Below are 27,180 nucleotides of genomic sequence, written 5' to 3'. Positions count from 1 at the left end.
CAGTGGGGGGGGCGGGGTAAGCGCAGAGGGTGGGGTGGGAACCGGGTGGAGGGGAGCTATGGGGGGGAAAAAAGAGGGACAACTGTAATAATCTGAACAATAAAGATTTAATTTAAAAAAATAAAAATAAATAAAAGAGTATCATCACAAGGTAAAAAAAAAAAAGAAAAGAAAAGAAACGAATTTGACCACATCTCACCACCTTCTTTGCTATACCCTTATCCAAGATTCCACCGTCTTTCTCTGGGACCACTGCAGCAACCTCTATCTGGTATCCCTACTCTCACCTTCGCCTGTTGACTCACTAATTTATCCCTAACATGTTAAAGCTGCTTAATAGATAGTTTTTTTTTTAGTAGGTAGTTTTTTGAATGAATGAATGAACATGTAAATACTTTCTTTTTTAAAATATTTTTATTAATTTGAGAGAGGGAGAGAGAGACAGAAACATCAATAATGAGAGAGAATCATTGATCAGCTGCCTCCTGCACGCCCTACACTGGGGATCGAGCCTGCAATCCAGGCATGTGCCCTGATAGGGAATCGAACCGTGACCTCCTGGTTCATAGGTCGACGCTCAACCACTGAGGCAAGCCGGCCGGGCCCATGTAATTTCTTTCAAACTATTTAGTTTGGTATTAATGGGTCCTGCTTTGATGGACAAAAGAAAAAAAATGCTTTATAATGTGATGGTTTTTCCCTGAAGTCAGTATTGCCCTTAATGCCCTTAGTGAGGGGAATTTCTGAACTCACTACCCAATTCAGTCTTCATCCCCATAGGAAACTCGCAGTCTAAGGATAATTTTCCCGCTGACCAAGACAACGTTTAGAACACAGGTGGGGCAATATTAAGTTTACAGTTCTGCACACATGAAACACAGAGTTTATTCTTGTATTATTATTGATTAGTATATTATTTTCCATATGAACAACTGTAAACCTCCTGTTACCCTACCCTGTATATTGCTTGCATAATTTGGTAAGAGCTAAGTAAATGTTACTGCCTACTTTTTGGTAGTTATGGTTTTAACTTAGTAATTTTACATACTTAAATGTATGTTTAAAAATTTGGACATTAGTTAATATGGCTGTTTTCTAGTTTTTAACTGTATTATCATTAATATTCAATATAATTTTGGCACAAATCCATACTAGCTGAGTCTGTAGAATCAACTTAATACTTGTGTCCTTTTTAGGTCCCCCGCAATGTCTGGAGGAATTTTTGCTATAAGTCGGCATTATTTTAATGAGATTGGACAGTACGACAAGGATATGAACCTCTGGGGAGCAGAAAATCTGGAACTTTCACTAAGGGTAATTCAGATTTTGTGGGTTTTTTTTAAATAGTTACCTTTGTACATACAAAGTGAAATCAAACTTTAAGTCATGTAATCTGTTGTGGCAATTATGCCATTATTCTACTTGAGTATCTGGTATCCCATGAAATATATAATTTGTGGGACTCCTTGCAAAAAATTGAAAACATTTCATAAAATATCAGACTTTCCTACCATATGTTATTTCCAGTGTATGGCATATCAAATTAATAGACTATTTCAATCTATTGTGGAATCTCTTTTTTATTCTACTCATTGTCTTGGTAGTTATAGTGTGGTGGAAATAACACAGGATGAGGAGGTAGGGGACCTGGATGCCACTAAATATATAAACTATCTTTGGTCTTAGTTTCTCCAGCTGTAAAATGAGAGGGTGTCTGAGTTGTCTCCTAACTCTTGAATCCTGGGTACTTGCTACCACACGGATGAAACTTGAGAACATTATGGTAAGTGGAAGGAGCCAGTCACAAAGCCACTTATATCTATGAGTCCATTCATATGAAGTGGCTAGAATAAGTGAATCCATTAAAACAGAAAGTAGATTCGTGGTTGCCAGGGGCTGGAGGAAGGAGTCTGAGTGCTAGTGGGTGCCAAGTCTCTTTAAGGAAGGTACAAATGTTCTGGAATTAATGGCAATGGTGGCACAATCTTGAAGAAATACTGAAAATCATGAAAGTCCATCCTTTAAAAGAGTGATTTCTTGTAGTGTGTGAATTATATCTCAATTATTAAAAATAGATTCAACTTTTAAAAAATCCTGTGCTATTAGACCTGAGAATTAGTCCTGGCTCTACCACTGAAAGGTCCTTGGCAAGTCATTAATTTTTCTAGTCTCAGTTTCCTCACCTGTTAAGTAGGAATAAATATTAATGCCATTCTCAGAATTTTGTGAGATTGAATGAAATAACTGGGGTAGAGAATAAAGTACAAAGTAGATATTCCTAGAGAGAGAGTCTAAAAAATATATAAGGTACTATTCAAACATTTATTGTATGTTTATCATACGTATTTGTTTTTGACCAGATTCTAAGAGATTTTTATGATGGACTGGTACATCAAAGACTAAGCTGTGAGCTCACTATTACTCCTCTTCACATATCCCCTCACTTTTCTCTATCTTGTCTTTTTGCCCAACCAAAAAAGTTGGTGTGGAGCAAACAGCTTAATTGATGAATTTATATGAGTTGATTAATAAGTGAGAGCCACTACCATTCCAGTTTAAATTTTGCCATGTGTTCTTTATACTCGATGAAGTCCTCTGCAGAGATCACACTTTGAATTTCATGTTATCTTAGCATGTACTAATTGTTTACTATATTTCTTTTCCGTGTTTTTTTTCCAACGATTTTTTTCTGTTTTGGATTTTACCTTGCTCTTCCTTCTTTTGGCTGGTTACTTCATTCACTTGTTTTAAAAGCTATTTTAAGCGCAGACTTATTTCATAAATCTTCAGGCACTTTATTATGAATATAGGAATATCTAGAGCAGTGTATTTTCTTCCAAGCCCTTATTGGCAGCATCCTGTTACTTTATTATTTTCATTGATTGTTCCCACTCGTGTCTTCCCTTCTGATCAGCCAGTGTTTTATAACACCCATGCCTTTGCCACTTTTATTTGTCTGGTTGATCATTCCTTTTCATTACATTGCTCTGAGAATACAGTATATGGACTTTCCCCCTAAAATCAATTTTGTGAATGATACATTCATATTTGAAAAGTAAGTATATTCCTTTTTCTGGCTCTATATTCCCTCCATATAGTGAAGAACCGCGAACTTATTATTTAAATGTATTAACTCTCCTTGCTTTGATATTTTCAACCAACCCATTCCTAATGGCCCCTTCCTATCCTGTAGGTATCCTTGGGTTTTGCATACACAAACGAAAAACGAGCAAATAGCTAAAGCGCCGTGGTGACACTAGCAGTGGTCTCTAACCCAGAGAAGTAACCTTGTCTCTCCTGAGAAAAGATAGTCTATGCCTGCGTATACTTCTTCATTTCTTGCTTCCTCTTCAATCCCGTAAACCATGGGGCCTTCAGCATCCTGTGACATCATCCCAGGAATTGTCACCAGCTTACTATAGATGTCCCTAGTGGGTGGCTTTTGGTCTTCTCTAGACTTGAGGTTCCTGCAGCACTTGGCACTATAGACCAGTCTTTTCCAGAAGTTTTCTTGGCTTTTAGGACAGCATTTCTGGTTCCCCTCCCATGGCCTGGTGATCCTCAGTTTCCTCCACGGGAGATCCTCCTCTGTGCATCTCTTTAACGTGAGTGTTCCCAAGACTGTTCTTGTCAACTCTGTCTTTACACCTCGTTGGCCTCAGAGCTGACCTCTGCCACTTCACACCCTGTGAAGCCACGCCGGTGTTAACATAGTGTAACATTTTCTTATATTGTTTGAGAATATCATTTTTTCATATATTTTTATTGATTTCAGAGAGAAGGGAGAGGGAGAGAGAGAGAGAAACATCAATGATGAGAGAAAATCATTGATCAGCTGCCTCCTGCACACCCCACACTGGGGATCTAGCCCACAACCCGGGCATGTGCCCTGACCGGGAATTGAACTGTGACCTCCTGGTTCATAGGTCGATGCTCAACCACTGAGCCATGCCAGCTGGGTGAGAATATTAACTTTTTAAAGGTATCTTTATTGTTCAAAGTATTACATATGTCCCCCTTTTCCCCCTTTGATCCCTCCACTCTGCATCCCCTCCACAGGCCTACGGCACTATTGTCTGTGTCCATGGGTTATGCATAAATGCATATAAGTTCTTTGGTTAATCTCTTCCTGCCACCCCCTTCCCCCCCCCCACACACACCTTCCCTCTGAGATCCATCAGTCTATTGCATGTCTCCATGTCTCTGGATCTACTTTGTTCATCAGTTAATTTTGTTCATTAGATTCCACATATGAGTGAGATCATGTGATACTTACCGTTCTCTGACTGACTTATTTCACTTAGCACAATAATCTCCAGGTCCCTCCATGCTGTGTCAAAGTGTAAGAGATCCTTCTTTTTTACAGCTGCATATTATTCCATTGTGGAGAATATTTTAAGACAAATTTGTCATGCCACTCTTCACACATAATCAGCCTCAGAACTGGTCATATATAAGAGAAGCAGAATCACCTAGTATTCAGAATGCTGGTGATGGGGCTGGGTTTCCGGCATTTGAATCCTGTACTCTGCTACTTACCAGCCCTGTGTCACTGGACAAACTGCTTAACCAATCTCTGTATTAGTTTCTCCATCTGTAAAATGGGGATAACACAATATCTACATTATAGGGTTGTTGTGAAGATTGAATGAAATAAGAAACTTAATAAACGTGAGCTGATGTTATGTTTGTAAAAAAAATTCACTAGTTGCCTGTTACTAGCAAACACACATGATTATGTTTTCTGTTTTTCTTATGTCTAGATCTGGATGTGTGGAGGCCAGCTCTTTATACTGCCCTGCTCTCGAGTAGGACATGTTGATAGACATATTGTCCAAAATGTAACCCAAGTTCTCAAAGCCCTGAGATATAACAACCTCAGACTAGTACACGTCTGGCTGGATGAATACAAGGTAAAGGATATGTCTGTGCTTTGAACAGATGAACGTACACAGTGGGACTTGCTCTGAAGAAGTCTTCTACTGCCTTTCCAGACAGCAAGTTTTGTTCTTTCCTCTGTTTTCCTTAAGTTAGCAGTAGCCCTCCCACCGCTCAGCCACTCATCTCCAGACCCTGTTCTCAATTGTTCATTCGAAGCTGCTACACTTGCACCTGACTTTTAATTTCTAGGGAAACTCGAGTTTCTCAGAAGGGAATCAACCAACATAAGGAGTATTTTATTTATTTACTAGAGGCCTGGTGCACGAAATTCATGCACAGGTAGGGTCCCTAGGCCTGACTGGTGATCAGGGCCAATTGGGGCCTTCTGGCTGCTGGCCGGGGCCTTTATTCTGGTTGCTGGTGGGGGCCTCCCTTCCCCAGCTGCCAGCCAGGGCCTTCCTTCATTCTGTGCTGCCCCCTGATGGTCAGCACACATTATAGCGAGTGATTGAACTCCCAGTCTCCCGGTCGAACTCCCAAGGGGACACTTTGCATATTAGGCTTTTATATATATATACTAGAGGCCCGTTGCATGAAGAGATTCGTGCAATAGGCCTTCCTTACCCTGGCTGCCAGCACCAGTTTTCCTCCAGCACCCAGGACTCAGGCCTTCGCTCCAACCGCAGCAGAGAAGGCAAGCCTTGAGGCTTCTCCACTCTGGCCGCAGCGGAGAAGCCAAGCTTCTTCAGTCTTCAGTCGTCTTCAGTCTTCACTCTGCACCTTTATATGCAAATTAACTGCCATCTTTGTTGGGTTAATTTGCATACTCATCCTGATTGGCTGGTGGGTGTAGCAGAGTGACACCAATTTGCATGTTTCTCTTATTAGTGTAGATATATGTTTGTTTGTTTAGCTTAGGTCTTTTGGCCCCTTCCCCCGCAAGGACTCCCCCTCTGAAGCAAATACCTCTCCCTGCTCCCATCCGCACAGGCCACTCTTAGATCTCTTCTCCCACGACTAAGTTCCCAATTATGTGGCTGCTGCTGATCTGGGGACTATGCAAGTCTTTTGTGTTTGTTTTTTCAATCCTCACCCAAGGATATGTTTTTATTGATTTTATAGAGGGAGGAAGGGAGAGAGAAAAGAAGAGAAACACTGATGTGAGAGAGAAACATTGACTGGTTGCCTCCCGTATGTACCCTGCTCCGGAATAGAAATTGCAACCTTTTGGTGTATGGGATGATGCTCCAACTGACTGAGCCCCTGGGTCAGGGCCATGTAGATCTCCTTCATCTTTTCTATAAACAGTCAAATATTTCTATACAAAAAAAAACAACAAAAAAAAACACAAAGATTTTTTTTTTTATACCAAAGCCAAGCCCCTTCATGTGTGCATGTCCCCAAGTTTAAGCCTCTGCCAGGACCTAAATGGGTGCACGTACAGAGAACTGTAGTGTGGCTCCATTTCAATTCAAAAGTCGTTCATCCAGAATCCCTGCACAACAGACATGGACAGTAACCTCACCAAGACTTCCCTTCAGATACATGGGTAGAAATGTGTAAGAATCTCTCTGTGATATTATATGCCCTGGTCTTGATCTAATATTTCTTTAATTTATTATTTAAAGTTATAAAAGTAATAATACTCAATTTCTTTAGCAATCAGGGCAATGTGAATTAAAACCTCAGGCAGAGCCCTGGCCAGTGTGGTTCAGTGGTTGGAGCATTATTCCATACACTGAAAGATTACAGATTCAATTCCCAGTTGGGGCACATGCCCAGGTTGTGGCTTCTATCCCTGGTTGGGGTGTGTATGGGAGGCAACTGATAGATGTTTCTCTCTCACAATGATGTTTCTCTCTCTCTCCCTCTCCCTTCCTCTCTCTCTAAAATCAATGAAGAACATTTCCTCGGGTGAGGATTAAAAACAACAATTCAGGGAGATATTTATCATTTAAAATCTGACAGGACCAAGTGTTAGCAAGCATCAGGAATCCTCAGACACGGATGGTGGGAGTGCTTATTATCACAAGCTCACTTTAGAAAACAGTTGGGCAATATTAAGTAAAAGATATGAATATCCCATGATCCAACAGTTCCAGTCTACAGAAATGAGTGCTTTTGTGCACCAGAACACATAATAAGAATGTTTATAAACAGCACTGTTTATTAGCCTCAAATGAATACAGCACAAATACTCATCAAAAGTAGAATGGATAAATATGATATATTTAATTGCTTTGGTAGCGGAAATTAACCAACAGTAGATACAACAGTATAGGTAAATCTTAAAGACATAACGGCGAACAAAAGCAGCCAAATACAGTAAAATATAGTGTATTTTTCTATAACTTAAAATGGGTAAAATTAAACCGTATAATCTATATATGTATATTTAGATACCAAAGCTAGAAAGAAAAGCAAAGAAGTGACTCCATAATCAAGAAGGCATTGAAAACTAAGAGAAAGGATGCCAACCAGGAAGGGGGAGGCCAGGGGCTTCTGGGATGCGAGTTATGTTCTATTTCTTGACCTAGTCAGCATTACCAACGTTGATTTTTCAATAATCCATTATGTTGCACATTCATGTTTTATGAACTTTTTGCATGTATTATATTTCCTGATTTTTAAAAAATCATTTTTTAAAAAGTAAAACATAATTCATTCTAAAAAGGCACTTAGTACTAAAAAGTATGAAGTAAAATGTAAGATTTCTAAGCCCAGAGTTCTACCCCTGAAGTAATCTCTAAATTATACTGCTTATAGTTTCTTGGTAACCATGTGCTATGATTGTTGATTTCTTTTCTGTGAACTCTGATCACAGATTTAAATAGTCGACTTGAACACAGCTAGGATTGAGTTTACTGAATATCACAGAAGATATAGTGACAAAAGTTCATCTAACTTAAAAAGAATATGATGTTTGGCATACTCACGGGACTGTATGACACAGCACACTGGAAACCTTAGTGAGTGACATTGGATAAGAGAAGGCTTCAAACAGGGAGATATTGCCTAAGATCTCTGTTTTCACTCCAAAATGATGACACCCCTCCCCCACCCTTAGCTTCACTCACCCCATGCATCAACCAGCCTGGGGAACTAACTAGGCAGTGACAAGAGAAGATGGCAAAGACCTCCAGTGGCCAAGAGTCCCTGGGAGAATCCAACATGGCATGCCCATAATATGCTAATTTAAATAAGCAAGTTCCTCTCATTCAACAATATTACTATACTGTATGCTGGGCACTGGGAATACACATATGAAAGTATAAGGAGGCTTTGGTCTACTTAGAATACTACTTTTAATATGAAGCAGGTTGAGTGCATTAGATATTCATCCTTGGTGCTTCCTTCAGAGAGCGTAAAAGACTAACAGGTGTGGTAATAATAGTGGCCGATACTGACGTGAGGCTATGTGCTAGCTTTCATCTCCCCAGGGCTTTGCGTGTATTAAAGTGTTCAGTCCTCACAACAACCTCATGAGGGTAAGGGCCAAGGTTACCTAGTTAATAAGTAGCACAACCGACCAACATTTAAACTCAGTTGTCTTCCTCCAGAGTCTATTTGCCCTTAGCTACCACATCGTCCCCATTTCTGAACCCAAGGAAGTACTGATTGGAATGGGGCAGTGAGGGATTTTTGTCCTTCAGTATCACTGAGAGAGTAAGAGAGAGGGGATATACCCTACCTCTGCCATGGTCCATCATAGCACATATTGTGCATACGTGTGGGGTAAGTCCCAGATTGTGTGTGTGTCCCTCCCTATACAGAGGAAGTTAGAAGGTATTTTTTAAAAAATTTTTTTAAGTTCTTGTGATGTCATGATTTGATGACCAGAGATTGGCTTGGTTTAATGAAACTCTTTATTTCCATGTAGGAGCAGTTTTTCTTACAAAGACCTGATCTGAAATCCATCCGCTATGGAAACATTAGTGAGCGTGTTGAATTAAGGAGACGATTGGGCTGCAAGTCATTTCAGTGGTACCTGGATACTGTCTTCCCAGAACTGGAGCCATCTCTTGAAATGAAAGCAAATAATTTTCATTAATGAAGGTTAAAAAGTCCCCTCGGCCTTTAACATAGAGAAGAGCACGAGTTTGGAACATTGCGACATTATATGAAATACAGCCAGAGTGGCCTACAACAGAACTGTCCTTGCTCCTTTCGTGATAGTCCTTAAGACCTTGTAACTCATTTGCCACTAAATTTCTGGGGTGCAAGACCTTGAACATTGGAAGTGCACGCTGTCAATTAGCTGAGACTCTATCACATAATTCTCTCCAATTGTTTGCTAAACTCACTTGGTCCTGGTCGCCTTTGGAGCCTTTGCCAACTCTATTCCTACTCCAGAAAGACGGCCTGACCCAATGGTCTTCGCAGAGAGATACTCACAGAGAGCCTTGGTTGGTAATATCCACTTTGGTTCAACTCCTTTCTTGCTGCCAACATCGATAATGGCATTGGCACCTTGCTTAGTTGGATTCCTGAGCTTCTGATGTCCAGTCCATTTGCCTGGGTGTCCTGGTCCAGCTCCCATTTGTTCCCATCCGTCCTGTCACCTGGAGACACCCCTACTGCCCCACTTCTGATTTTGCCTTTTTCACGTCTCTTCTCCTATAACTCTGGCCTATAGCTCTCCTAACACTTCTTCAATTTCGGGCCCTGTTGATAATCTCTGTTCGGACTGACTCGAGAACTGTTTAGCTGAGATCGGGGAAGAGGCAGCTAGGTTCCAAGTCTGTCCTGTGTGAACACACTCCCAGATGGCTGAAGTACTTCCCTCCGGTGGAGGGGATGTCTGTTGCATTCACCCTGTTGCAGGTGGCTGGGAAAGTGAAGTATATTTAATTCACAAAGACAAAGAGAATGAGAAAATAAGTGAAGGAATACATTGAAAGGAGTAAAAAGGAGTGGGGGAGACTTAGGGCAGGACCACTAAACATAGCCTATGCTGGAGAAGACATAAACTGTTTTTTTAATTAATATCTTTAATTATTAAAAACATCAATGATGAGAGAGAATCATTGATCGGCTGCCTCCTGCACGCCCCCTACTGGGGATCAAGCCCGAAATCCGGGCATGTGCCCTGACCAGGGATCCAACCGTGACCTCCTGGTTCACAGGTTGACACTCAACCATTGAGCCACGCACATAAAGTGTTTTTTACAGCAATAAACAGCTGGGCTCATCTATTATGCTCATTCAGTCAATGACTGACTGAGTGGTCATCACAGGCCAGGTGTCCTCCTAGGCGCTGGGGTGCAGCAGAAATGGAGCCGGCAAACACCCCTCCCTTCATGAAGCTTGTGTTCTCTGAGATAATAATGCAATGTAAAGAAAAAGGAATCCGTTTACAATGTCTTTATAGTTACATATTTAGCAAAATACTCTATAAATCCTGTTGCAAGAAAGACATGGGAAAAGCCTGTGCTCATATATTACAGATGGCCAGGGGAACTTAATTAAGACTTTAAAAGGTCAATCTAGCAGTACAAAATAAGCACAACATTATCATTATATTCTTGGTCCATATTTTACACGTAGTAAAATATTGATTAAAATGAACCCATAAATCTGTTAAAATTAGAGTAAAATACAAAATATAAATTCTGTAGCAGAAGGAAAAAAAGTAGTAAAAATATAGAGCATCCTCTTGAAGTAACATCTTTTCTAGTTTTAAAATTTAAGAATAATTTTTTTAAGTATAAAGGAGGAGGATGTAACTATCAGCTTGCAGAAAGAAAAAGACAAATGTTCTTTTAGAGCCCTGGGCCTAATATTAAGTCAGCTTTGTAGCAATTTAGTTCAGTCACTAGACATCATTTCTCGTTCATCACTAGAAATGTTACTTAAACAACCTCTCAAATATTGATTCAGTTGACTCTGGAATAGAAAACAAATCCGAATCAACATCCAATTATTTGGTGTGATTGGGAGGAAATCCGTACTTGCTGGGAGGTGACAATGATTTGTTTTCATATGGGAATTTAAAAAATCTGAATTGTATTCTGCAGCTAGTAGAGAAGTATCTCCTAACCTGCTCAAGGCTTTTCACAAAACACCATTTTTTTTTGGTATGACCGAATACTCAGACAAGCCTTACTAGTAAATTAAGCCAGAGTTCTATAACAAAGGCATACTTCTAGGAATTTATCCTAAGACACTCCAATATGAAATAATTAAAGAGTTAACACTTACTGAGAGTTATCTTTCATACACCTGGTAAGTACTCTGCATGGATTATCTTTCAACCACACAACTTTATGATATAGGTCCTATTATTATTCCCATTTCATAGATGAGAAAACTAAGGTTAGAAGTTGCCTGAGATTAGGGTTGCAAGATTTAGCAAAAATACAGGATGCCTGCTATATTTGAATTTTGGACAAACAATAATACTTTAGTATAAGTATGTATGCTTATAGTACAAAATTATTCTTTATCTAAAATTCATATTTCAGGCTTGTATTTCATCTGGCAAGTGTAAAGCCAAACTAGCACAGTCCATACACCAGCTAACCAGCCCAACCTCAAAGACCCTGGGCTTAACCGCAACGCTCCTCAAAGGGCATTTTAGTGCCATTTGAGATCTGGGGAAAAGGCAGATTTTGATTTCTAAGTAGGTGCGCCAGGCGTGAAATCCAAGATTCGGAGTGTCGCCAGGTGAGGCCAAAGGGGCTGCGTGGGCGTCGCTCCCGGGGTGCCTTATTCCTCACTCCCCCAGCGACACAGGGGCTCCTGCACCGCCTCCTGGGTGCACTGCTAGCCTGAGACCTTTGCACTGCAACCAGCGTCCCGCAATTCTTTCATCATAAGTGACGCCGAGCATCCCTTCATGTTTACGGGTGTTTGCGCTTGACGAGGCTTTCTATCAGACCGGGAAACCCAAAGAGCGCCCCGGGCAGCCCTGGGCGCCGGGCCACGCGCGAGGCCTCGACAACGTCCTGGACCACGTTGGGGCCGCGGCGCCACCGGCGGGTGGTGACGTCACCCGCGCCGCGCGGGGGCGGGGCCTCCGTCTCGTCGCCTCGGCGCGCGCGCTCGCGGGAGTCGAGGCTGCGGCGCCGGCACTAGGCGAGCGCCCGAGGCCTGGGCGAGCCCGCGCCCACGACCGCGCTCGGCGCAGCGTTTTCTGCCGGCTGTCCCGCCCGCGGCGGCTCGTGCGGCGGGACCTGGGCTGTGGCGGGAGGGCGGGAAGATGCCACAGCCCGAGTCCCAGAAGGCCGGGATCTTGCGTTGCCGGCGCCGGGGTGAGTAGCGCGCGGCCGGCGGCGGCGTCAGACCCGGCGCGGCCACCGTCCCCTCAGCGCCTCCGGCGAGCGTTTCCGGCGCGCGGCCCCGCACGGGGGGCTCCAAGGGCTGCAGGCTGCGCCCGCGCTCTCTGCGGTACCTGAGCGGCGGGCCGGGCGTCCGTCGCGTGTGCAGCGTGTGAACACCCGAGCACGGTCCTTCCGGCGGGGGTGCTGACCGAAGAGACTCCGGAGACCTCGGCGCCCGCCCGAGTGACTTCCGGTGGGGCTGGTGCTCGGCGCTGGGGGGTGCGGGCCGCGCCGGGGTCACGGTCGCGGGGCCGGGGCTGCCCGGCGGAGCCCGCGCGGTGCGGAGGGATTGCGGAAAATTCCCAGCAGGAACCAGAGCGAATGGAATAACGCGCCCCCTCCCGAACCCAGCCCCGGGCAGCGTGCACATTTCCTTCAAAGTGTCCCAAAGAGAAGTTACTGTTGTGTTTGCCTCGTACAGCCGCTGGGTGCCCGTCAGAATTTAACCCGGCCCGCCCCCCGCCCCCGGCGCTGGGTGGACGAGCCTCTAGAGCAGCGGTTCTCAACCTGTGGGTCGCGACCCTTTTGGGAGTCCAGCGACCCTTTCACAGGAGTCGCCTAAGACCATCGGAACACACACATATAATTACATACTGTTTTGTGATTAATCGCTGTGCTCTAATTCTGTTCAATTTGTAGCAATGAGAATACATCCTGCATATCAGATATTTACATGACGATTCATAACAGTAGCAAAATTACAGTTATGAAGTAGCAACGAAAATAATTTTATGGTCGGGGGTCACCACAACATGAGGAACTGTATTAAAGGGTCGCAGCATTAGGGAGGTTGAGAACCACTGCCTAGAGGTTCCCTTTGCATTCCTTCCGCTGTGTGCCCAGCCGGCGGGTGGTTTGTGTCGCGGGGTGACCCGGTCTCAGTCGTGTGGGCGGAGGACTGTAGGGACGTGGAGACCCCGCACCCCGTTCCAGGAGGCTGCGCCCCTGAGGGGTGTTCACACTCAGGCCGGCCCGCTTGGTTTCTGCCATCTAATATTTGGCCCGGCCTTCTGCTGTGAAAACATCTGGTTGGTTTTCAAAATATAAAATTAAATCGTAACTTTGAATAGCTGTTTTATGGTCCCGTGCACCCACGAGATACGGTGGTGCTGCTCGCCTCCCCCAAATCACAGTTTTAGACCAGACTTTTCTTTCTTTTTTTCCTTTCAATTCTTCCCTTTTATCTAGAAATAGCGGATGTTGCGGTCTGCTCTGCTGCCGCTTTAGAAAAGCAGCAAGCAGACAACCTGCCGTCAATCGGTAGAAAATTGAGCTTCCTGAGGGAAATGTCATGGAAAAGCAGCCCACGCTTTTCACATCGTCTCTAGACAATTTCTGTGCTGTTCCTTGCAACATTTTAACTTCAAAAAAATATCTGTATATATAAAAGCCTAAGCAACAGAACGACTGGTCTACCAGCTGCTGTGATGCACACTGACCACCAGGTGGCAGATGCTCAATGCAGGAGCTGCCCCCTGGTGGTCAGTGTGTTCCCACAGAGGGAGTGCCACTCAGCTGACCAAGGGGCACCAGACACAGGGCTCATGGCTGGCTGCCGCAGCCTGGAGACCGCAGCGGAGTGGTAGTGAGCCTACCAAGTGGCAGTGGCGGCAGCAGGTGCAGCGGGGTGGGGATAAGCAGGAGCGGCAGGCAGCGGTTTCGGCCCGATCCCCGCAGGCTACGCCAAGGGACCACATTGGTGCACGAATCTGTGCACTGGGCCTCTAGTACATAACATATATGTCATTTTAACCACTGTAAGTGTACAATTTAGGCGCACTGAGTGCATGTACAACACTGTCACCATCACCACAGTCTGTTTCCAAGCTTTTCATCACCCCCAACAAACTAGCCACTAAGCAGTAACTCCCCAACTCCCTCTCCCCATTCTGCCCCACGTGCCTGTTCGGACACCTCAGAGAAGTGGAATCGTGCGGTATTTGCCCTTTCGTATCTGACTATTGATGTACAAGGCCCACCTGTGCTATTGCCCATGGAGACTTCATTCCTGGCCGCGGCTGAATGATACTCGGGTGCATAGCTGTATCACAATTCGTTTGTCCATTTGTCTGTTGATGGACACGGGTTGTTTCCACCTTTTGGCTCCTATGAGAAATGCTGCTGTGAATATATGTTTACAGGTGTGTTGGAGTCTCTGTTCTTTGGGGTAGGAATTGCTGGGTCATATGATAAAATTGTGTTTTAACATTTTTTTAATCCTCATCGGAGGATATGTTTAGAGAGAAAAAACATGGTTTGATCTAGAGCCGTGGAAGTCAGTGGAGAGGAGGGTCTGCACTTGTCAACTTGATGGGACTTGGACCCTCAGGGGAAGAGGGAGGCATCCGTCAGTGGCCTCCTGTTTTCTCCCGATGGGATGGAACCTGAAGCCTAGTGCTGTGCCCTGGCTGGGAAGCACACCTGCAGTACAGAAGCAGCACACAGCACCGGACAGGAGCATCAGCTGCGCTCTCCCCTCCTCCCCAGGGTTGTTTGTTGAACCTTTTGAAGAGCTACCAAACTCTTCACAGTTTGAAACTGCTTTCTTAAAGACCCTCGTGCCTTACTAATTGCCAAGTCTGATGACCCCCACCTTAACGCCCTCGGTTTGACCTCTCTAAATCCTGGGGACACCGCGCTGTTGGTTAGAGCACCCTCTCGAGGTTTTCCCACTTGGCGATGCTCCTCCTGCACACAAGAGGTTCCGTGCTTGTTCCCTATCCACTTTTGCTCTCTTCATTTCTTAAACCCTCCTCTGTCAGTGTAACAAACTATAATTTTGATGTTTATTTTTAACTTCTCTCTGAGGATTAGATTTGAATTTCAAACTATGGGCAATATCAGTATTCTCTTGAATGACAAAACAAAATACATCTGTTAATCCTCCCAAACCTGTTCTCTCTGTGCTTCCTGTCATTCAGACTTGAAAGCTGGTGTTGTTTCTATTCCCCCTCTCCCGTAGGGTCCCATGGCTAGTCAAGTTGACAAGTGCAGACAGCTCTGTCTCTGACCCTCCTCTCCGCTGACTTACACAGCTCTAGATCAAACCATGGTTGCCTCTTACTGGAATTTTTGTTATTGGACTCCCTGGTTCTAGATTTGTTTGTTTACATCTTAATTGCAATACTTTTTAGAGTTTGCTTTAGGATACACCCAAGTTTTTCATCTGATTTATTCTTTCTTTAGGATTTTTCGGTCTTAGAGAAAGTGAGATTACTGACCAGGGGGTATGAAGGTTTTTAAGGCTCTTGTGCCGTTGACAAATGTGCTTTTTAAAAAGGCCCAGCGGTTGCCCCAGCTGAGTGGCTCAGGTGGTTGCAGCATCATCCCGTACACCAAAAAGATGGTGGGTTCTATTCCCGGCCAGGGCACATACCCAGGTTGTGGGTTCAGTCCCTGTTCAGGGTGTGTATGTGAGGCAATGGATCGATGTTTCTCACACATCGATGTCTGTGTGTGTCTCTCTTACCTTGTCTCCGCAAAATCAATAAAAACATATCCTTGGGTGAGAGTTTAAAAACAAAAACAAAAAGTCCCTGCAATTTACATATAACTTCATCACTGATAAATGCATCATTTAACTACTTGTACTTCAACGAGTATTAAAAATGTTGCTGCTTGCCCTGACTGGTTTGGCTCAGTGGATAGAGCGTCGGCCTTCGGACTGAAGGGTCCCAGGTTCGATTCTGGTCAAGGGCATGTACCTTGGTTGCGGGCACATACCCAGTACGGCCTGTGCAGGAGGCAGCTGATCGATGTTTCTCTCTCATCGATGTTTCTAACTCTCTATCTCTCTCCCTTCCTCTCTGTAAAAAAATCAATAAAATATATAAAAAAAAATGTTGCTGCCTAGCCCGGCATGGCTCAGTGGTTGAAGCATCGACCTATGAACCAGGAGGTCACCGTTTGATTCCTGGTCAGGGCACATGCCCGGGTTGTGGGCTCGATCCCCAGTGGGAGGTGTGCAGGAGGCAGCTGATGAATGATCTGTCTCATCGATGTTTCTATCTCTCCCTCTCCCTTCTTCTCTGAAACCAATAAAAATATATGTTAAAAAGTAAAAAATAAAAACATTGCTAATTTAAGAGTTAGAAAATAATATTTTTATTTGCATGTCTTTACTAATTATTGAGACTGAAGATGTTTCCGTATGTATTCCCAAGCTTTATCCAAGTTCTTTCATTATTAATAATTTGATAAATGCCGTATGTAGATTTCCAGCTCCAGCAAAATAGAATATAACAGGCTTTCTCAGTTTGGCACTGTCGATACTTTGTGCCAAATAAATCTGTGTGGCTGAGGATGGTCTTGTGCATTGTAGGATGTTAAACAGCATTCCTGGCCTCTACCCATGAGATGCTGGTAGAATCCCTCCAGTTAGGACAATCAAAAACATCTAGACATTGCCAAAAGACCGTGGATATTGCCAAATTTCCCAGACATTGCCAAATATCTTGGCCCCTGGCTTAGAATCACTGGAGTAGAATAGGGAGAGTGGACTTGGCACTATGAGACGTGTACACTGGTACAATACATCCTTTTGACTACTCAGCATCTATACCAGCCGTGGGCAAACTACGGCCCGCGGGCCGGATCCGGCCCGTTTGAAATGAATAAAACTAAAAAAAAAAAAAGACCGTACCCTTTTATGTAATGATGTTTACTTTGAATTTATATTAGTTCACACAAACACTCCATCCATGCTTTTGTTCCGGCCCTCCGGTCCAGTTTAAGAACCCATTGTGGCCCTCGAGTCAAAAAGTTTGCCCACCCCTGTTCTAGGCCCTCTGAGCTGACAAGCAAGAAAATATATGTATCTAAAACTAACATGTTAAGCTAAATATTTTTATACTGATATCTTGAATTCTAACCCATTACTACATGGATCATTCTAATCTTGTTTATCTGTAACCTTCTACTCCAACACTTAGAAACTTGGCTTCCACCATCTATTTACTTAATTGCTTAGTTCTAGTATGCAGTCATGCAAGCATAACAACTTTTCAGTCAGCAACTGACTGCATATACGATAATGGTCTCCCTATAAGTGGTACCACCTATAATAATAAAAGCATAATATGCTAATTAGACCGGACAGCCGAACGACCTTCTGGACGAAGCTGGGACTGCAGGGGCCGGGGCAAGCCACTGCAGCTCTGAGGACCGAGCCCCTTGCACGAATTTCGTGCATCGGGCCTCTAGTAAGATTATAATGGAGTTGAAAATTTTCTGTCACCTAGTGACGTAATGTCATAGCATGTATTTGTGGTGATGCTGGTATAAACCTGCTGCACTGCCAGTCCTATAAATGGATAGCACATACAGTTATGTACAGTACATTATCTATCTATATAAAAGGCTAAGCAACTGGCCAACCGGCCAGTAAGTATAACACGCACTGGCCACCAGGGGGCAGACGCTCGACACAGGATCTGCTGAGTGACAGCAACTTTGTAGAGTGCCATCTTGCACTCTGGGACCCCTCGGGGGATGTCAGAGAGCTGGTTTTGGCCTGATCCCCGCAGGCCAGGCCGAGGGACCCCACCTGCCGGAGGGACCCCGCTCAGTCCACAGACGCCCTTTGAGCTGCTGCGTTGCCCCAGTGCTGCCGGCCAGGGAGGGACCATGGGAGGTTGGCTCCAGGGTGTGTCTGGCTTGTCATGCCCAGTCCCACCCCACCAGCCACCTTCTAATTAATTTCCTATCAATGTGCACAAATCCGTGCACCGGGCCACTAGTATTTGATAAGAAGTGATTGCTTGGTTTATGTATTTACTATACCATATTTTTTACCCTTAGAGTGCACTCTTTCTACTTATTAAAGTTTGTTGTAAAGCAGTATGCCATGCTATCCCAGCAGCAGTCTCATGTTTACCGTGTCTCATTTCTTTTTTATTTTTATTTTATTGTTTAAAGTATTACAAATAGTAGTACATATGTCTCTTTGTTTTAACCAATGACCTTTCCCCCCGCCTCCCCAACCCCCTGGCACATGGCCCCCCTCCCAGTGTCTTGCGTCCATTGGTTATGCTTATATGCATGCATATAAGTCCTTCGGTTGATCTCTTATCTCCCCCCCAACCCTCCCTCCCCACTGTAATATGAGAGTCTATTTGATGCTTCTTTGCTTCCGTACCTATCTTTTTATCAGGTTATAATGTTCTTTATTATCCATAAATGAGTGAGATCATGTGGTATTTTTCTTTCACTGACTGGCTTATTTCACTTAGCATAATGCTCCAGTTCCATCCATGCTGTTGCAAATGGTAAGAATTCCTTCTTTTTTATAGCAGCGTAGTATTCCATTGTGTAGATGTACCATAATTTTCTAATCCACTCATCTGCTGATGGGCATTTAGGCTGTTTCTAAATCTTAGCTATTGTAAATTGTGCTGCTATGAACATAGGGGTGCATATATCCTTTCTGATTGGTGTTTCTGTTTTCTTGGGATATATTCCTAGAAGTGGTATTACTGGGTCAAACGGCAGTTCCATTTTTAAATTTTTGAGGAAACACCATAATGTTTTCCACAATGGCTGCACCAGTCTGCATTCCCACTAGCAGCGAAGGAGGGTTCCCTTTTCTCTGCATCCTCTCCAGCACTTGCCGGTTGTTGATTTGTTGATGATAGCCATTCTGACTGGTGTGAGGTGGTACCTCATTGTTGTTTTGATTTGCATCTCTCGGATGATTAGTGACTTTGAGCATGTTTTCATGTCTCTTGGCTTTCTGAATGTCCTCTTTCAAAAATAGTCTATTTAGGTCCATTGCCCATTTTTTTTTATTGGATTGTTTATCTTCCTTTTGTTAAGTTGTATGAGTTCCCTGTAAATGTTGGAGATTAAACCCTTATCGGAGATCACATTGGCAAATAATGTTCTCCCATGCAGTGGGCTTTCTTGTTGTTTTGTTGATGGTTTCTTTTGCTGTGCAGAAGATTTTAATTTTGATGTAGTCCCATTTGTTTATTTTCTCCTTAGTCTCTCTTGCCCTAGGATCTGTGTCTGTAAAGATATTGCTATGACATATGTCTGCAATTTTGCTGCCTATGGAGTCTTGTAGGATGTTTATGGTTTCCCATCTTACATTCAAGTCCTTTAGCCATTTTGAGTTTGTTTTTGTGTATGGTGTAAGTTGGTGATCTAGTTTCCTATTTTTCCATGTATCTGACCAAATTTCCCAGCACCATTTATTAAAGAGACTGTTTTGACTCCATTGTATGCTCTTGCCTCCTTTGTCAAATATAACTGAATATAATGGCTTGGGTCAATTCCTGTGTTCTCTATTCTGTTCCATTGGTCTATATGTCTGTTCTTGTGCCAGTAACGGGCAGTTTTGAGGATCGTGGCTTGGTAATATAGCTTGATATCTGGTATAGTGATCCCTCCAACTTTGTTCTTCTTTCTCAGGATAGCTGTGGCTATTCGGGGGCTTTTTTTTTTTTTTTAATTCCAGATGAATTTTTGGAGAGTTTGCTTTAGATCTTTGAAATATGCCATTGGTATTTTAATAGGTATTGCGTTGAATTTATAGATTGCTTTAGGTAGTATGGACATTTTAATGATGTTGATTCTACCAATGATGTATCACATTTATTGATTTGCGGGTATTGTACCATCCTTGCATCCCTGGAATAAATCCCACTTGGTCATGGTGTATGATCTTTCTAATGTATAGCTGAATCCGATTTGCTAGAATTTTGTTGAGGATTTTATTTTAGCATCTATGTTCGTCAAGGATATTGGCCTGTAGTTCTCTTTTTTTGTGGTGTCTTTATCTGGTTTTGGAATTAGGGTAATGCTGGCTTCATAGAAAGAGCTTGGAAGTATGCCTTCCTCTTGAATTTTTTGGAATAGTCTGAGGATAGGTTTTAGTTCTTCTTTGAATGCTTGGTAGAACTCCCCTGTAAAGCCGTCTGAACCAGGGCTTTTGTGTGCTGGAAGATTTTTGATTGCTGTTTCAATTTCTTCAGTAGTTATCAGCCTATTCAGGTTTTTTGATTCTTCTTCGTTGAGTTTTGGGAGCTTGTATTTTTCTAAGAATATGTCCATTTCATCTAGGTTGTCCATTTTGTTGGAATAGAGTTGTTCATAGTATTTTTTCATAATCATTTGTATTTCTGTGGGATCGGTTGTTACTTCACCTCTTTCATTTCTGATTTTGTTTATTTGGGTCCTCTCTCTTTGCTTCTTGGTGAGCCTGACTAGAGGTTCATCAATCTTGTTTATCCTTTCAAAGAACCAGCTATTGGTTTTGTTGATCTTTTGTATTGCTTTTTGGTCTTTATGTCGTTTATCTCCGCTCTGATCTTTATTATTTCCTTCCTTCTGCTTACACTGGGCTTTTCTTGTTGCTCTCTTTCTAACTCTTGGAGTTGTAGGGTTAGATAATTTATTACCGTTGTTTCTTGTTCTTTGAGGTAGGCCTGTAGAACTTCCCTCTCAAGACTGCTTTCACTGTGTCCCATAGATTTTGGGTTGTTGTTTGTTGCCATGATGCTTTTTATTTCTTCTTTGATCAGTCATTGTTTAATACATGCTATTTAGCCTCCAGGTGTTTGATTTTTTTATTGTTTTTATTGGAGTTGATTTCTAGTTTTATGCCATTGTGATGTGAAGATGCTTGATATGATTTCTATCTTCTTGAATTTGAAGAGACTTTGTCTGTGTCCCAATATATGGTCTATCTTTGAAAATGACCCATGTGCACTTGAGAAGAATGTATATTCTGTGGCTTTGGGGTGAAATGTTCTGAAGATGTCATTAAGTCCATTTGATCTAGTGAGTTATTTAGGATTGATGTTTCTTTGCTGATTTTTTGTTTAGGGGATTTGTCCAGTGGTGTTACTGGGGTATTAAAGTCCCTTACTATGACTGTATTGCTATTGATCTCTCCCTTGATATCTTCCAGAAGTTGCTTTATGTATTTGGGTGCTCCTGTATTGGGTGCATATATGTTTACCAGAGTTATATCTTCTTTTTGGATTGGTCCCTTTAGTATTATGAAGTGGCCTTCCTTATCTCTTGTTATGTCCTTCACTTTGAGATCTAATTTGTGAGATATAAGTATTGCTACCCCAGTTTTTTTTTCATTTCCATTCTCCTGAAAAACCTTTTTCCGTCCCTTCACCATCAGTCTGTGTGAGTCCTTTTTTCTGAGGTGGGTTTCCTGTAGACAGCAGATATATGGGTCATGTTTTCTTATCCACTCAGCTACCCTATGTCTTTTTTTTTTAATATTTTTTTTATTGATTTCTTACAGAGAGGAAGGGATAGAGAGTGAGAAACATCGATGAGAGAGAAACATCGATCAGCTGCCTCCCGCACACTCCCCACTGGGGAAGTGCCTGCAACCAAGGTACATGCCCTTGACCGGAATCGAACCTGAGACCCTTGAGTCCGCAGGCCGACGCTCTATCCACTGAACCAACCCGGTCAGGGCTACCCTATGTCTTTTGATTGGGGCATGTAATCCATTTACATTTACAGTTATTATCTATAGGTACTTGTTTGTCACCATTTTCATTCTTTATTCCTGTGCTCCTTCTTTGCTTTCTATTTCTTCTTTTTACAGCAGACCCTTTAGCATTTCTTGCATTGCTGGTTTGGTGGTGATAAACTCCCTTAGTCTTTTTTTGTCTGTGAAGCTCCTGATTTCACCCTCAATTTTGATTGATAGCCTTGCTGGGTACAGTATTCTTGGATTCAGACCCTTCCTTTGCATGACTTTGTATATTTCATCCCATTCCCTCTGGCCTGATGTGTTTCTGTTGAGAAATCAGTCGCTAGTCTGATGGGGGAATCCTTTGTAGGTAACTTTCTGTCTCTCTCTGGCCACTTTTAAGATTCTTACTTTGTCGTTGGTGTTTGCCAATTTTATCATAATGTGCCTTGGCGTCAGTCTTTTAGGGTTCATTTTGTTTGGGACTCTGTGAGCTTCTTGGACTTGTGTGAGTTTTTTCTTCCCTATATTAGGGAAGTTTTCTGTCATTTCTTCAAACAGGTTTTCTATTCCTTGCTCAGTTTCCTCTCCTCCTGGAACCCCTATTATGCGGATGTTTATTTGTTTCGTGTTGTCCCAAAATTCCCTTAGGCTCTCCTCCTGTTTTTTAAGTTTTTTTTCTAGATACTGCTCTGCTTGGGTGTTTTTTCCTACCTTGTTTTCTAGCTCACTGATGTGGTCCTCTGTTTCTTCTAGTCTACTGTTGATGCTTTCTATTGAGTTCTTTATTGCAGCAATGTCATTTTTCATTTCTTCTTGGTTCTTCTTCATTTCCTCTTGGTTCTTACAAATATTGTTGAATCTGTCTTCCAACCTTTACAGCGACCTTAAGACCATTTCTCTGAATTATTTCTCTGTCATATTGCTTGCCTCCATTTCATTTACGCCCTTTTCTGGTGATGCCTCCTTTTCTTTTGTATGCAGGCTGTTTCTTTGTCTCCCCGTGATTGCTCCTCTCCGGTTGTCATGGATATGTAGCTCTCTCTCTCCTGTGTTGACTTAAAGGCACAAAATATAACACAACAAGGCACAATGCACAGGGCACTGAACACAAATATATTCACGATACTAATAACCCCAAATAAAGGTGACCACCAGAGAAAAGAGAATTAGCGGATTAAAAAAAAAGAGTGCAAAAATGATATTGAGAAAAGGAAGGAAAGTAAGAGAGAAAAGAAATAGAATAAAAAAGAAGAGGGAAAAACTATATGGGGAGAAAACTCCAATAGAACAATAACTAATCCAAAAAAAATGCAAACAACAAACACCTAGAAATGAATGCAGACTACAAACAACAACTAATAACAAGTGAGGAGAGGAAAAACAGAAGCAAAAAAAAGAGGAACAACCACACAAAGAAACAAAAAAACCAAACTAATCAACAATCAAAAAAACAACAATAGGACAGAGAGAAAGAAGGGCAAAACAAAACAAAATAAAACAAAAACATAAAACAAAAAAAGAAAAAAGGGAAGAGAGAAAAAATTTGGATAGTGAAGAAAGAGAAGTGTGTATGGACTTGGAGCAGGGGAGTGGAAATTAGATATATAAGTAGGATGAATTTTTAATGGGGTAAAAAGAAAGAATAGGGAATATCTAAAGCAGAAATAGGGTAAGAGAAACAGGACAACAAAAGGGGAAAGTGAGGAAGAGAGTGTTGGCATAAAGGTAAAGTTGAGATAGAGTAAAATGATGCTAAAGGAAAAATGAAAATAGACTGTAGAACACTAATCCCAAAATAAAATAAAATAAAGAGAAAATAAAATGAAACTTTTAAAAAATGGTAAAATAATAGTAGTAATAATACTGATTAAGAATAAAAATATAATAATTAGAAAGGTAAAATCAAGTGAGAAAAAAAGAAAAAAAATTTAGTTTCTTAAGTAAAAGATTAAAAAATAAAAATGTGCAGTAGTGAAGGTCATTCACTTCCTCTACTGTTCCTTTTGGCATGCCTGTTTCCTGTCATGTAGTCAGGACAGTATTGAAGTTCCCTGCATTCCACCGCTTCTCTGTGTCATAAGCCACAATCCTGTTTTCAAGCAAGCAGTATTTCTTTGTTTCTCAGCCTGCCTTTAGTTGTATTTATACAAGAGTCAATTTGTGATTCAACCCCTGGGTGGCAGTGTTACTGTATTGACATCTGGGGCTATAAGTCCTCTCTGCTCAGTATTTAGATTTTGTTTTCCCTGCTGCACTTAATACTAGGTTGGGGGAATGGACTGCCCCAGAGCTAGCTGGTTTTCTGATCGTTTCTCCCCACTGTGATTTCCAGGTTCCACAAAAACAACTTTCTCCTGCAGTCTCTGAGAATGTTTTTAATTGGGAGATCATATGTACTGGGCCTAGTAATCAAAAGCAAGGATTTAAAGGGAAAAAAGAGCCAGAGTAAGCGCGTGGACTCGTGACTTCTCCGCTCCTCCCCCCCCCCCCGCCCCCCACACACACACTGCGTGCAATTCTGTGCACGTCTCTGCACACGTCTTTTTCCCCTGGCACAGCGCAGCTGGTATACTAGTAGAGCTTCAGGCTTCCTTTCTGTGCCCATCCCAGCAATGGGTTGATTTCTAGATTCCCTTCTGCCAGCAGCCCCGTGGACCCCCTTCCACATTCATGGATTACGCTGACCCCAATGGCCGCGGATTTTGTGGGGCACAGACTTCCTCTGAACCTCTCGATCCCGCTGTGCGTGTTTCTCCCTCCAGCCTGGATCGCAGATCTCACCTTTCTCTAGTCTAGGTGAAGTCTGACCTTTCCATGAGAAGGTGCAGTGCTCCTCCGCTCCGCGCTGCTTGAGACCCAGTGTTTGTGGGTTTGCAGCTGGTCCCTGGGTGGTTATAGGGTCCCGGGAGGTATCCGAGTTCTTCCCGGTTGAAGGTAAGGCTGGGCTTCCCATCACAGCCACTCTCCCCTTCAAGATGGCGCAGCCTCTGCGGCAGAGCCAGTCGCTCTGGGAGAGGTTTCAGCAGCAGTAGAGGCTGTCCGGTCAGGGGAGCCTGGTCCAGCTGTCCCCAACAGTTCCTGGGAATATAGCTGTCTCTCACTCACAAATAGACACACCCCGCACGTCCACACTCCTTTCCTTCTCTCACTCACACACTATCTTGCAGCCTGCCTTCCCGTACACAGCCATCTTCCGCATTCCCCTCATGAATTTTACTGTGTCTCATTTTTAAAAATTAAAGTTATTAGGGTAACATTGGTTAATAAGATTATATAAGTTTCAGATGTACAATTCTATAATACATCATCTGTATATAGTACTGTGTGCTAACCACCCAAGGTCTAGTCTCCTGTAGCCATATATTTGACTCCCTTTACTCTTTTCTTCCTCCCACCTCTTTTCCTTCTGTCTAGATCTATGTTTGTTCATTTGTTGTTTTTTGTTTTTGTTTTTTTGTTGTTAATCCTCACTCGAGGATATTTTTCTATTGATTTTTAGAGAGAGTGAAGAGGGGGGAGAGAGAGAAACATCAATGTGAGAGAGACACATGGATTGGTTGCCTCCAGCAAGTGCCCTGACCAGGCCAAACCTACAACCCAGGTATGTGCCCTTAATCAGGAATCGAACCCACTGCCCTTCAGTCTGAGGGCCAACACTCTAACCACTGAGCAAACCAGCTAGGGCCATCCATTCACCTTTTGAGGAACATCTTGATTGCTCCCAAGTCTTGGCAATTATGAGTAAAGCTGCTATAAATATTTGTGTGCAGGTTTTTGTGTGAGTTTTGGTAGTTTCAAGGAGTTGGTTCATTTCATCTTAAGTTATACTTGTAGGCATAGAACTGTTTCTGTAACCAGACAATCAATGGGTCCTTGCTGCCTGTCACTACTTGAGCCAATTAAGCAGAGACAGGGTTGTATCATATATGAGCATTTATTCCAATCCGGCTGGCAGTATGGGAGAGCAGCAGGTCATCCACGAAAATCTGCTCTGCACCTCCCATAAGCCAGCTGCTTGTATAGGATAGACAGGGATTACATGGGGAAGTAGGGATTACAGGCCTGGGGAAGTAAGAGACTGGGGTGGGACTCTATTGTTTGGGCACCGAGGTTGTTAACCTTTCCATGATAATAGGCAGTTCTTGAATGAGAATGGTTCCAAAGTCGACTCCCCAAGGTCCTGGGGGCATACAACTCCCAGCCAGGTAAAAATGTTCTTTCTTTAACCAACACAAGGCAATCATGGTTAACAGAGCATGATTAACATCCTATATAATAAAAGGCTAATATGCAAATAGACTGAACGGCGGAACAACTGAACAACCGGTTGCTATGATGTGTGCTGACCACCAGGGGGCGTGTGCGGAACATGGCAGGTGTTGGCCGTGGTGGGATGGTGGAGCAGGTGAGTGGGAGCACCAGACCAAGGCAGGGCACCCGTCACTGTCATCGGGGCGAGCCTCTGGTGGTTACTGAAAATTCTTTGCTCCTGTGTACTGTGGTCCTGGCCAGCGCTTGCACCTGCTGCTGGTGCCGGCCCCACTTGCACCCACAGCCAGCGCCAGAGCCGCCGCTTGCACCCACTGCGGGTGCCCGGCGCCAGTCCAAAGCACTCGGTGCCATCAGCAGGTGTAAGTTTTGGCTGCCCGCCCTGGTCGCCTCTGAGAGCTTCTCCACCTCCCCCTGCTCCATGCCTTCAGCAGGTGTGAGTGGGGCCGGTGTTAGCGCGTGGAGCGGTGGCGGCAGGAACGGGGCTGCCAGCAGACATGGGGGGGGGGGTGATGGGAGGGACAGGGTGGGGGTGCGGAGGATGGACCAAGACCCGCCCCTGTGCCTACCGCAGCCTCGTGGCCCACAGTTCCTTTCAAAGTGCATGAATTTCTTTATTATACTTTTAATTCATGTGAACATTAGTGATGTTCCTTTCATTTCTGATGTTGGTAAATTGTATCTTCTCCCCCTCTGGGGAAGGCGGGGTGATGAGTGGGTAGCCTTGTGGTAGGCGGCAGGAACCAGCACCAGGTGTCTGACTGGTGGGGTCAAACCAAACCTGGCTTTTGCAACCTCAGTACTTGGGTTCTGGCTAGAAAATAATTCAGAGTCTAGACCAGCCGTGGGCAAACTACAGCCCGCGGGCCGGATCCGGCCCGTTTGAAATGAATAAAACTAAAAAAAAAAAAAAAGACCGTACCCTTTTATGTAATGATGTTTACTTTGAATTTATATTAGTTCACACAAACACTCCATCCATGCTTTTGTTCCGGGCCCTCCAGTCCAGTTTAAGAACCCATTGTGGCCCTCGAGTCAAAAAGTTTGCCCACCCCCTGGTCTAACCTCTGGGTGGAAAGGGGTGCCGAGTCCCGGTGTCCTGCTGTCCATCTGCTCAGGGGCTTCCCTGCGTCCAGCCCCTCAGGAGGGCGGAGGCTTTGCCTTGTAACTTGATGGTTCGGTGGTTGCATTTGTTCTCCCGCCAGCGGCTTTCTTCAGTGTCAACTTCATTTTCTCAAGTTTCCGTCCTGACTCCCCACAGCC

General features: G+C 43.4%; 2 protein-coding genes across 2 annotated transcripts in view; both read left to right on the top strand.

Annotated features, from left to right (window-relative positions):
* The window catches only part of GALNTL5 (polypeptide N-acetylgalactosaminyltransferase like 5), a 17,011-nt gene extending 8,079 nt beyond the window's left edge, over positions 1 to 8,932 (top strand). The window contains exons 6-8 of the mRNA XM_006102564.3: positions 1,197 to 1,314; positions 4,764 to 4,913; positions 8,762 to 8,932. Coding sequence (XP_006102626.1) covers positions 1,197 to 1,314; positions 4,764 to 4,913; positions 8,762 to 8,932 — 439 coding nt within the window. The remainder of the gene's footprint in view (positions 1 to 1,196; positions 1,315 to 4,763; positions 4,914 to 8,761) is intronic.
* A 3,021-nt stretch (positions 8,933 to 11,953) lies between these two features.
* Positions 11,954 to 27,180, top strand: part of GALNT11 (polypeptide N-acetylgalactosaminyltransferase 11) — a 73,903-nt gene continuing 58,676 nt past the window's right edge. Inside the window, exon 1 of the mRNA XM_023743891.1 lies at positions 11,954 to 12,134. The gene's annotated coding sequence lies outside the window, so the exon portion shown is untranslated. The remainder of the gene's footprint in view (positions 12,135 to 27,180) is intronic.

The sequence above is a fragment of the Myotis lucifugus genome, unplaced genomic scaffold (assembly GCF_000147115.1).
Source record: "Myotis lucifugus unplaced genomic scaffold, Myoluc2.0 scaffold_418, whole genome shotgun sequence".
Taxonomy (NCBI): Eukaryota; Metazoa; Chordata; class Mammalia; order Chiroptera; family Vespertilionidae; genus Myotis; species Myotis lucifugus.
Note: the sequence above shows the minus strand (reverse complement) of the source record. Positions and strands in the feature narration are given on the sequence as shown.